The 12,518-nt window shown below is 39.9% G+C and overlaps 1 protein-coding gene across 1 annotated transcript in view; it reads left to right on the forward strand.

The window, feature by feature from the left end:
- The first annotated feature begins 4,423 nt into the window (after positions 1-4,423).
- PGM2L1 (phosphoglucomutase 2 like 1) overlaps positions 4,424-12,518 on the forward strand; it is a 49,915-nt gene continuing 41,820 nt past the window's right edge. Inside the window, exon 1 of the mRNA XM_003992730.6 lies at positions 4,424-5,202. Within this exon, the coding sequence (XP_003992779.4) occupies positions 5,092-5,202 (111 nt within the window). The 5' untranslated portion in view covers positions 4,424-5,091. The remainder of the gene's footprint in view (positions 5,203-12,518) is intronic.

The raw sequence follows: 12,518 nt of genomic DNA on the forward strand, positions 1-12,518 counted from the left end.
AAAACAAATGTATACTAGTCTAGTTGTTGTTTCACGTTAACTTTATACATACCATTGACTTGGCTTATAATAATTTTATGATTTTAGCTGCTTTGGTAGGCCATTTGGTTATAATTTGTGATACAATAATGTGAAACTAAAGTAATTGCTGAGCTCCGAATGGAAATAAAATCAACTGCCTCTGCTTTATTATGTGTTCACAATAGATATTGAAAGTACTCAGGCATTGAACTTGGGGTTAAGAGTATTGTTGAGTTAATCCAGTATGTTTGTTTGTGGAAAGGAAAACAAAGATGGATAGAAAGAAGTATTAAAATGTTCTTAAATACTCTGTATTGCTACTGTTTGGGATTTTTCCATTGATGGGCTCTAAAAATAAAATTTTTAATGAAATTAAAAAAAAAAAAAAGACCTGGACAATACAGATGTTAGCAAAAACTTTGATGAACTAGAGCTATTGACTCTGTTTCCCCAGTACCATACAATAAAGCCTGAGTGAGAGGAGGGGCCCCTGAAACTGATGAAAACTTAATTTCTTGCTACCCTGACAGAATGAGAGATTTGAATCTCTTAATTAGAATTTTAAAAACAATAAATAAATGGCTATTTCTTATACACTTGAGGTTTCTCTTTTTTTTTTTTTTAATTTTTTTAATGTTTATTTATTTTTGAGAGAGAGAGACAGAGTGCAAGCCGGGGAGGGGCACAGAGAGAGGAAAACAAAGAATCTGAAGCAGGCTCCAGGCTCTGAGCTGTCAGCACAGAGCCCGACGCAGGACTTGAACTCATGAGCCACAAGATCATGACCTGAGTTGAAGTTGGGTGCTTAACCAACTAAGCCACCCAGGTGCCCTGAGGTTTTTCTTCTAAATTTTTTAATTTAGAAATAATTTCAAATGAAGCTGCAAAAATTAAAATAGTACAAAGATTATCCATCTATCCTTTACCCAAATTCACCCGTTGTTAAAATGTCCCCCCATTTGATCTATTATTTGGTATTTATCTAACTATATGTTTACATGTATATTTATATAATACATATGTGTGTGTATATACAACATATATTTGTGTGTGTATATACACACACACACAGTATTTTTTTCTGAACCACTTGAGGGTAAGTTATATACATCATGACCTTAAAATATTAGGTCATATATATATTAGGACCAAGAGAGATATGCTCTTTCATGACCACAGTTGGTGTTGCCAGATTTAGCAAATAAAAATACAGAACCCTGGGCAAATTCCCATAAAAAAGAACAAAATGTTGCCATTTGTAACAACATGGATGGAGCTGCAGAGTATTATGCTAAGCAAAGTAAGTCAGTCAGAGAAAGACAAATACCATATGATTTCACTCATACCTGGGATTTAAGAAACCAAACGAGCAAGGGGGGAAAAAAGAGAGAGAGAGAGAGAAAGAGATTCTTAATTATAAAGAATAAACCCATGGTTACCAGAAGGGAAGTGGGTGCAGGGGTGGGTTAAATGTGACAGGGATTAAGGAGTGCACTTGTGATGAGCCCTGGGTGATGTATGGAAGTGTTGAATCACTATGTTGTATACCTGAAACTAATATTACACTGTACATTAGCTGAAATTTAAATAAGGACTTGAAAAAAAAAAAGAACCCTGGGCAAATTCCAACAGAAATTAAAGCTTCTGAACTTTCTCTGACTAGGAAAACTGTTATACTCCCTCTTCTGGACACACTTACACTATTCTTTGATTTGATAAGTTGCAGGTCTCTTTGGGTACCCCTCAATTCCTAAGCAATAAGCCAAAGATGCTGGGCAAGGTTTCTGGTAACCAGCGTATGTCATAATCTTGCTGATAAAATTGAGGGCTGGTTGATTCTGGTGTTGAATTAAAACTTGTATTTCTCCAGTCTTTTATACTTGTGTTATAGAATTCCATCTCTTAGAAGGTCTGTTTATTTAGTAGTGTTTCTCAGAATTGAATTAAATTTAAGAACTGTCTTATAAAAACCACTGCTTATCAAATTTAATATGCATATAAATCATCATTGGCTCCTGTTAAAATACAGATTTTGATTCAGCACAATTGGGATGGGGCCTGAAATTTTGTATTTCTTAATGAGATTCCAGAGAACACCAATTCACTGGTCCTCCTATCAAACTCTGTAGTCAGATCATGGCCACCTATGTCACAATCAATAGATATTTGTTAAATATGTGGGCACTTAGGCCCTATTCCAAAGCACTGAATCAGAATCTCTAGGGCAGTGACCAGGAATACACTTTTTTTTTTTTTTTTTTTTAAGAGAGAGAGAGCATTAGGGGGAGAGGGGAAGAAGGAGAGAGGAAGAGTAGGAGAGAGAGGAGAGAGAGAGAGAGGGAGGGAGGGAGTGGGAGAGAATCCAAGTTCAGCATGGAGACTGACAACATAGAGCCTGACACGGGGCTCAATCCCACGATTCTGGGATCATGATCTGAGCCACAATCAAGACATGGATGTCCAGGGGCGCCTGGGTGGCGCAGTCGGTTAAGCGTCCGACTTCAGCCAGGTCACGATCTCGCGGTCCGGGAGTTCGAGCCCCGCGTCAGGCTCTGGGCTGATGGCTCAGAGCCTGGAGCCTGTTTCCGATTCTGTGTCTCCCTCTCTCTCTGCCCCTCCCCCGTTCATGCTCGGTCTCTCTCTGTCCCCCAAAAAAATAAATGGGGCGCCTGGGTGGCGCAGTCGGTTAAGCGTCCGACTTCAGCCAGGTCACGATCTCGCGGTCCCTGAGTTCGAGCCCCGCGTCGGGCTCTGGGCTGATGGCTCAGAGCCTGGAGCCTGTTTCAGATTCTGTGTCTCCCTCTCTCTGCCCCTCCCCCGTTCATGCTCTGTCTCTCTCTGTCCCAAAAATAAATAAACGTTGAAAAAAAAATTAAAAAAAAAAAAAAAAGACATGGATGTCCAACCAACTGAGCCACCCAGGTGCCCCAGAAATACACATTTTAAGTGAATTCCTAGGGAGATTTGAGAACCAGTGATGTATGGGTTTGAAATGCCCTCTACCTTTTTCTCTACTTCTTAATTTTTTGACCTTTAAAGCCCAGTGCTTCTCCCTCCTGCTGCTTGTTGCTTTTATTGACTACCTCAGACTCTGAATTCTTTAACAGTTGTCTGAAGGAAGCATTTTCTCACATACATCTGTCTTCCCAGACACATTTTATTTTTTGAAATAAAGTTTTGTTATATACTTTCTTGTGGCCTCAGCTCCTAGCATAATGCTTAGCATAAATACTTAACATTTGTCATGGACAATAATGGTGACGATAGTGAACTATTAATTTCTTTTCAGGACACGTGGTTGTTTCCCAGGCCTTGTGTGATTAAAAGAACCTGCTAATTCCATAAAAGAAACACCCAACTGCTTAGCAAAGACTGTAAATCCCAACCACGGCACGTTATTTTTCAGGAATTGGCACTATGCTCTTTCTGTACCTTGGTAGCTTGGATTTTATTATGGTAAATGGCTTGTTAAAGGGAAGAAAGGAGTATTTTGAATTTATTAGGTCTTTTATCTGTGAACCTTCAAGCACTCTAAAGCTATTTATTAAGTTACTGTAGAGCCAGTAACTGTAAAATATTATTACACCCTCCTTACAAAAAAGCTGACTAGGGAAAGAGCTGTAAGATACTCAGCCAAAATCATAGAGCCATTGTAAGAAGGTCAAACCAAGAAACTGAGCGTCTGACAGGTAAGCCCTGCTCAGCATCTCTCAGTTCTCAAGTTGTGTGACTCTGCAAGGTGAGCGTTCCATAGCAGAGAGGCAAAATAAAAAAATTGAAGATTATTTCAAAAATCTCATTTCCTCCTCCGTATGCCTATCGTCATTGCTCTTTACCTCTCTTTTGACACCTGGACATCGTTGCTTGTGTTATGGTTAAATGCTGACCCATCCTCCCTCCTTAACTTCTTTGTCTATTTTTTCAGTCATCTTGTTCTCCCTCCTACCCCACTGCAGCAACAGAACTACCAGCTGAAATGTGAGGTTGGCACCCTGGTTCCATCACGAATTTTGCCTTTGAGAAACTCCCTTCACAGGCACAGGCAGTTTCCTCTTTGTTTGTAAATTAGGGCTAGATCACGCCCACCTACCTCACAAGATGGTTGAAGCGATAGAACATGACTGATAAACTGTAAAGCATTAAATGGATAACAGTGGTCCCCTTACTGCATTAGTCCTGACTTAAAATAACTTAATTCTAAGGCCACAATGCGCAGCAGGGTAAGGGCAAGGCGCGTCCGTAAGGAATAGCTTCGAGGCGGATCTTTTTCCTTTGAGGAAAGGGAGAGCGCGCAGCCGCTGGGAGTTGTAGTCTTTGCGGCGGTCTCTACAGATCTCCGGGGAAGAAGAGTACTACAACTCCCATGAGGTCGTGCGGAAACAGGCCCGTGCATCCTCCCGCCAAGCGCGTACCCCAAGCTGAAGCTGGAGGGAGCAGGGGTCCTGCACGCGCGCCCGGGTCCCCGGAGCGAGCTCTGAAGCAGCGTGCTGGTAGCGGCCTTGGCAGCTGAGCGAGAAAAGGAGACGCGTGGGAGTGTGTGAGGACTGTTAACAAGGATAAGACGCGTGGCAAGAAGCAAATTAAAAAAAAAAAAAAAAAAAGCCGCGCCACAACCCATCACACCCCAGCGGATCCTAACTTATGTTACTGCGAAGGCACCGGGATCGTACTCTCCCGCTGGTGCCTCACGCCCCAGGGACTTAAATCAGCTGGGGCGGGAAAGGGTGGGGCCAGTGGCGCGGGAGGCGGGGCGTACAGCGGCGAGGGCGGCGGCGGCGGCCGAGACCCAGACATCTGGGACTGTTGTTGTTCTCTCGCCGCCGGACCGCCACAGTCCGTTCGCCCAGAAAGAGACCCGGAGCTAGTCTAGTGGGGAGCGGGTGGCCGAATCCCCCGTCTTTCCTGCTTCCGCAAAGCTGCGGCAGGAGCTGGTTCAGACACCTTGCGGTTGGTCTCCGATGCCCTTCAGTGAGGAGGGGGCGTCAGAACCCTGGTGAGCGCATCTCAGCCCCCACCCCCAACTCAGTGTCTTCGCCGGCCCCCAGGCCGTCACACCCCAGTCTGGCTGCCATGGCTGAAAACGCGGAGGGAGACCTGAACTCCAACCTGCTCCACGCCCCCTACCATACCGGTGATCCTCAGCTAGACACGGCCATCGGGCAGTGGCTCCGTTGGGATAAGGTGGGTACCTGTTCAGCCTTGCATCCTCCTGTCCTCCCGCACGCCCGCCCGCCCATGCACAGTCCGCCCTTTCCCGTCCGCACCCGGTGGTCAGCAGGCTGCTGAGAAGATGGTTCAGGCCACGGGGTGGGGGACAGTGGAGCCGGGCGTTGCCACCCACGTATGCCTGGGCCGCCTCCCCGGGACCATCTGAGCGGGGATACCTGTGGTCACTTCCTTTTGCAGTGCGCGGAATTGCAGCCTCCCTTTCTCACCCACAGCCCCGCCCTTCAAGTGCATGTCGTCTCTTTAAAAAAAATTATTATTATCGATTATTTATTATTACTTTATCATCATCATGTCGTAAGTTCTACCCTTCGTAGAACTATTTTCTTTCCTCTTTCTTCTCCTTTGACTTCCTTCTCTGCAAACCTGAAAGTGGTTTTCGGTACCCTTTTTAGGTGTCTCTAACCGCTCTCTGCTTTACTTCTGGTCTGGTGTGTTTCCACTTTCCGTCGCTAGGTAGTCGCTGGTGGTTTTCTCTATCACCTTTAGCTCTTGAAAAGGTAAGAGTTCTCTTACCTCTTTATTCCCCTTGCCGGGAGTTATTTTCTGGAGTATCCTGTTCAAAGAATCATGTTTTCCAGGTTTCATATGATGCTCCTGATACGCAATTGTTTCTGCTTTACCCATTCCTTTTCCTCCTCTACTCCCCCCACCCCCTCCAAGTTGTTGGGGTGATTTCATCTTGTGCAGACATATGGGATGGATCTGTGAGAGCCAGAGTTAAAATGCAGCTCTCTCACTTGTAAAAGACGCCACTGGTGACTCCAGCAGAGGAAGATGATCCAAGCTTTTGCTTTGTCAAATGCATTAAATGCATTTGTTGAAGTAGCGAAGGCAGTGTATTTAAAATGGAATTCATAATACTGAATTAAGGAATTAGTATGGTAGTACATGAAATTGTGTTGTACAAAAGAATTTCCTAAAGGATTCACTTTATGAAAAAGTTTTATTTTTACTTTGCTCAGTCATTCATGCATTTAGCAAAAATATGTATTGTGTATTGGGTAATGTTTTCAGAGCCTGTTGGGGCCAGGGAATGAATACTAGTGGTGAGGAAATAGAAAAGGTTCTGCCCTCAACACGACTTCATTTAGCAGAAAAGACCAACAAATAAGCAATTACAATGAGTTAGTAACTGTTTCTTGGTCATGTGCATCTTAGACATTCTGTTCTTCCTATAGAGTCTAAACCAGTGCTTCTCAAACCTTAAAGTGCTTACAGATCACCTGGGAATCTAAAATGCAAATTTCCGTTTGGTAGGCCTGGGGTAGGGTCTGAGATTCGGCCTCAAGAATGAGCTTCCAGGTGATACCATTGCTGCTAGTCTGTGGACCATACTTGGAGCGGGAAGAATCTCTAGTGTTCTGATTCAAATATCAAATTAAAGAAATAAGTCCCTTATTACAGAATTTGACCATAAAGATATATTTTTTAAATCAAGTGTGCAGAATTTGTGACATCCCATTAATTACCGTAAGGATGTGTAAAATGCAAATAACTTTAAAGCATAGCATAAGAGCTAAGGAATAGCATACAATAAAATCAAATGTACTACAAACCAACTATATAATGTCTTCAGCAGGGAAACCTACCCAAATTACAAATGAATGATAACTGTATATGTTTAATATAGTTAATTGTTTTTGTTTAAAGCCATCTGCTTTCATTGGTATTTTCAGGAAATGAATGTGGTTGGGCACTTATGTGTCCCTAAAGAGAAAGGAAGACTCATGAAATTTGAAAACACTTGTAGAATTACAACACAATTTAATTTACTAGTAACTACTAAGTATGTCAAGGTTGTTTGACTCCAACAATAGGAATTTGTTTTTCATTGCCATGGATGAGATCTTTTGTTCTCTTTAGGTGCCAGTTTTGACTATACTTTTCCTAATGAGTCTCTTGATTGATTTCTTTTTAAAGATTGGCTGAATGAATCAATATGTATTAATTGTCTATGCCTGGATATTATTGGAATATACTGAAATATAAAAAGACTATAAAATGCATATACACCAAAAAAAGATAACATTAGGGTTGTATTGCTGGCAATTAAATGTTTTATAGGCAGTCCTTATTGGAACAAAAGTAAGAGTGACCTGTGGACTGGGATGATCAAAGGAGACTTTATAAAACCAGGATAAATATAAAAAGACTGAGGTGAGCCTTCACTGAAAATGGAAGAGAGGTTCTTAAATTATATTTAAAATGCCCTCTCTATGTAAGATACTAGCTAAAAACTTGTGGGAGATACAAACATGAAATAGATGTGGATCATATCTTCAAGCAACATAGAAGGGAAAATAAAACTAAAGCTCGCAAAGGGAACAAGTAGTAAGTGCCTTTAACTGAGGAATAGATCCAAATAATTTAAATAATTATTTAATAAAAATAATAATTACTTAACTGACTCCCCCCATAATGGGAAAGAATGCTTATAATTGGTAAACAAATGTGTATTTACTATAGACTGTGGGTAACCTAGGCTATATCCCAGGGCACTGAAATTTAGAGTGCAGAAATGTAAAATAATAGATCAAACTTATAGTTTTTATTACATTACACACTGACAGCATAAAGTCTTTTAGAAGAGAAACTGAGTTTCATACCTGATTAATACCTGTTTAGTGAAAAAAAAGGAACCTATCAAATATGGCTGATTCTCAATGACTCTGCTTGCCTAGATCAACAAAATTGCTAGTTTTATCTTCATGAAAAAAAGTGTTATTTGTGCTGAACTTTCAGAATTAGTTAGAATTTAGATTTCCCAACATAGGAAGACTATTCCAAGCAGAGACAGAAACTTTGTGTATGTAGAACATTTGTTTCAGCTGTAGTTTAGGGTACATAGAAATTATCAGAAAGGTATGTAGGGGTCATAGAAAAGCTTCAGTATGTGTTTATTGGCCTTGAATAAGAGTGTGGGTAAGTGTTAAAAGGAAAATAATTCCACAAGACAGGGTTTTTACTGGAGCAGTTTGGGGTACTATGGGATGGCATTCTGTTGGTAAATTTACCATAGTCCAGGATCTGACCCTCAGTTTCTATGCTGTCAGACTAATTTGTTAGGCTGTGTTGTCTTAGGATGGATTCGCTATACTCGAAACTGAACCTGATGTCTGAATTCAGAATGAAGTTGTATTAATTTATGGTACAGATGTAAAATAAGTAGATTTGTCTGTAGTCAAGGTATTTTCTAGATGCACCATAAGGAAGTCAAAGATCATGAAATAAAATCATAAGGATTCAGATATATGCCTAAATGTTTAACAGCATTGGCCTGTAGTAAGTAAATGCATCCGTTTCTATGATGGGACTATCTTACCACTGGAACCCAAGTCCATGGATCAAGGTGTTCCTCTTCCAAGTAGTGCCCAGATGACTCTTCTATAGTGCTCACTCCCTTCTATGTGCTAGGGGTAACCAAAGCTCCCACTTTCTTCCTACTTCTTTTGGTGTTTTTTTACATCCTATCAAATTACACACAAGTCTTGGCTGGCCTAGAAGCCAGGTTCTCTTAAACATGACAACTATCACCTGTTTCTAATTTACTTCAAACTTTAACTTTTTGAAAGTAGATATAGCCAAAGTATTGAGTACTGCTCAAGTTTGGGTGTTTTAATGTGTGGGTGGGGAGTGGAACAGGACACAGGGCAGTGCTATTCAGCCAGTTGGAGCAGCAACGGTTGTATATTGACAAAATGTGCAGGCACAGCTTGGCCAAGGCATTTTGAGAAATAGTGAGTAGAGTACTCTGGTCTCAAAATGTAGGTCTGTGTTGAGAAAGAATAGAATGTAAAGATGGGTTAGGTTAGGTTAGGTTAGGTTAGGGTTATGAAATGCCTGAAAATAGAAATAAAAGACTTCAGTCTAAGCCAGTGATTTTCGGATACCTAGCAGTGAAACATTTGCAAGCAAAATATAGCCCAGTACAGTGGAGGTGAACGAATTCCCTTTTAATCATCATTGTGTGATGGAAAAGACACCCAAGAAGCACCTCTACAAAGGTGGTCTAGTCTAATTTCATGGTATAGAGATCTAAAGAAGTTGTGGAAGTTATCCAGTTTGGGTAGAGCCTGGACCAGAGGTTGGATCTGCCACTTAGTTCAATCCAGTTTTTATAGTAGTAGTTTAGGTTACTTTTTTTGGTTCACATTTTCCTAATACTTAATTTGGTCCTTAAGCAATGAAGAGTACAGAATACATGTGGCTTTATTAATTTTGGGAAATATTAACACTACTACTTGAATTTATTTGTAATGTTTCAAACGTTGTAAAATGATCTAAATCTCATTTGATACAGCAACCTTGCATGGCAGGCAAGCTAGATAGTAGTTTTTCCCATTTTTACAAGTAAAGAAAGTTTCAGAAAAGGTAAATGACTTACTCAAGGATGTATGGCTTTTAAGCAGTGGAGTTGAGACTAGAATTTAGATCATTTGACTTTTACTCTAATTTTCTTATCACTGCACTAGATTCTATAACCTGAATATTTAGTAAATGTTAGTGACATCATACACCAGGTTTCAAGGACTTCATTAAAACCGTTTTATTGGCCTTTGTAAAACCTGAGTAGGATGTAATTGCAGAATAAATGTCATGGAATTTTTTTAAAGAGCTGAATTTGCGGCTCAACAGTTGCTTTGGTCTCCTTGGCAACAACATTCTCCCTCCGTCTGAGAAATTTAGTACAGATAAATGAAGGTTTGAATTTATTTTCCTTCTTAGAAATGAAATTCATTTTTTCTTTTTCTTTTCAAATTTCTTACATTTTCCTCTCAGTTTCTACCATTTCATATTCACTTCATTTGTATTTATTTCAAAGAAATACATGCTTATGATAAAAAAAAAATACAAAAGGGAATATAATAAAAAACAATGTTCCTAACTGCTTCTTCTCATTTTCAATTTGCTCCTTAGAAACCATTTTTAGCTACTTGTTTTTATTCTCGTGGTTACCATCAAACGACTAAATAATATACTAGTATCACTAGTCCTTGGTTTATTTTATATGTTACTTGGCAAATATATGCTGTAAAAAATCAGAGCTAACTTACATTATTCTCTACCTCTCCTAAATTTCAATAATTATGTTGTAGTTATTCTTGTAAGTTTAAATAATGTAATTAGTGCTAACAGTCTGCAGAACAATAAGCCCAACTCACAAATCCAGAGCTCCTAATTGCCCATTTTATTTAAGAGGAGATTGGTAGGGGTGCCTGAGTGGCTCAGTCCATTAAGCTTCTGACTTCGGCTCAGTGCTCAGGTCATGATCTCACCCTGGGTTTGAGCTCCTGAGATCCAGCCGAGCGTTGGGCTCTCTGCTGTCAGTGCAGAGCCCACTTCAGATCTTCTGTCTCCCTCTCTCTCTGCCCCACCCTTTCAAAAATAAATAAACGACAACAACAAGGGAGACTGGCAGATAACATACAGTTACAAAAATGGAGAAAACCCATACCATTTTCACAGAATAATTTATGGATATCAATGAGTGACCAAGGATCAAGTTACATAAAACAAGCAGCATTAAAAGCAAGAAAAACAAAGCAGTGGCTCCAGAGGGGGGAAAAAAACGAGGTTAATGAGGTACATAGAATTTTAAATTTTTTTAAGTTAAATTTAAAAAGAGAATTCCATCAAATGAGGAAAGCTGCTATGAGAAAGGCATCGAAAATAGGAACGAGCTCTTAGAAGTTAAGAGAAAAATAAATGACTATCCCTCTACCTTTTGCCAAATGCAATAGAAAATATAAAAGCTTAAGTTGAGGAAACCTACAGCAAAAGGAAGTAGGAAATATAAGGGAAGTTGACATGGAGGAACTACCCCAACGTAAAGAAATCTCAGATGACCGTAGTGCCCTAGATCCACATTGGGCTTCAAGAAATGTGTCTTTAAAAAGAGTGCAACATCTATGCATAAATAGTAAAAATCTGAAGATATTAATGATATGGTGAAGATGATATGTTTTTCTGACAACATTTTAAAAAATTGTTTTTAATGTTTATTTATTATTGAGAGACAGAGACGGAGCAAGAGCAGGGGAGGCCGAGAGACGGGGACACACAAAATCTGAAGCAGGCTTCAGGCTCCGAGCTGTTAGCACAGAGCCCATTGTAGGGCTTGAACTCACGTGCCATGAGATCATGACCTGAGCCAAAGTCAGATGCGCTTAACTGGCTGAGCCACCCAGGCACCACCACCCTGGCAACAACATTTAAAAAAGAAAAGCAATTATCCAGGGTTTGGTAGAGAGGAAGGGAGGGGAGGAGGAAGGAAGGAAGACCTGAGTAAGCAAGTTATGGTTTCAACAGGAAGCCAAAACAGGGCATGATTTTGAACAACTAATTGATAGAGCTTAAGAAAAAAAATCGTTTTGATCTCAATACCTTCAGGAGGTATAGGTAGGTCTGAACAGAAGCAAATTTTATCCACACCCACTACATAGATCCACAATGAACAATATTTAGATGATCTTAACCTTGTGCTTACATATTTTCAATTTTGAGGATCAACAAGACGAAACACAAGATTTAATTATTTATTGTGAAAAAGTACATAACATAAAATTTACAGTCTTACGCATTTTTAAGTGTACAGTTCAGTAGTGTTAATTATATTCACATCGTTGTGAAATGGATCTCTAGAACTTTTTCATCTTGCAAATGTGAAACTGCACCATTACATAAGTCCTCTTTGACTCTCCTCCCAGCCCCTGCTAATAACTAGTGTTCTATCCTGTTTCTATGAATTTGACTACTTTGGATGTCTCATATAAAGAGAATCATACAGTATTTGTCTTTTTATGGCTGGTTTATTTCACTTAGCATAATATCTTTAAGGTTCATCATGTTGTAGCACGTGACAGGATTTCCTTCTTTAAGGCTGAGTAATATGATACACCACATTTTGTTTATCCATTCATCCATCCATGGACATTTGGGTTGCATCCACCCTTGGCTGTTGTGAATAGTGCTGCTGTGAGCACGGATATGCAAATATCTCATCAAGACCCTGCTTTCAATTCTTTTGTCCTCATACCCAAAAGTGGGATTGCTGGAACAAAATGTAGATGTTATCAGCGTAAATAGGGTTTTGGCTTATTGTATTTCATTTCATGCTTCTTTCTGTCTTTCAGAAATATGTTGAAATCTCATCTACTCCTCAGTACCCATTGACCCCTTCTCCAGTTCTTTTTGCATTATGGATTTAGTTATTTTATACCTTTATTGTCATGTAAAAAATTCTCAGGAGGAAGAAGAGACAAGTGCTT

The sequence above is a fragment of the Felis catus genome, chromosome D1 (genome assembly GCF_018350175.1).
Source record: "Felis catus isolate Fca126 chromosome D1, F.catus_Fca126_mat1.0, whole genome shotgun sequence".
Classification (NCBI taxonomy): Eukaryota; Metazoa; Chordata; class Mammalia; order Carnivora; family Felidae; genus Felis; species Felis catus.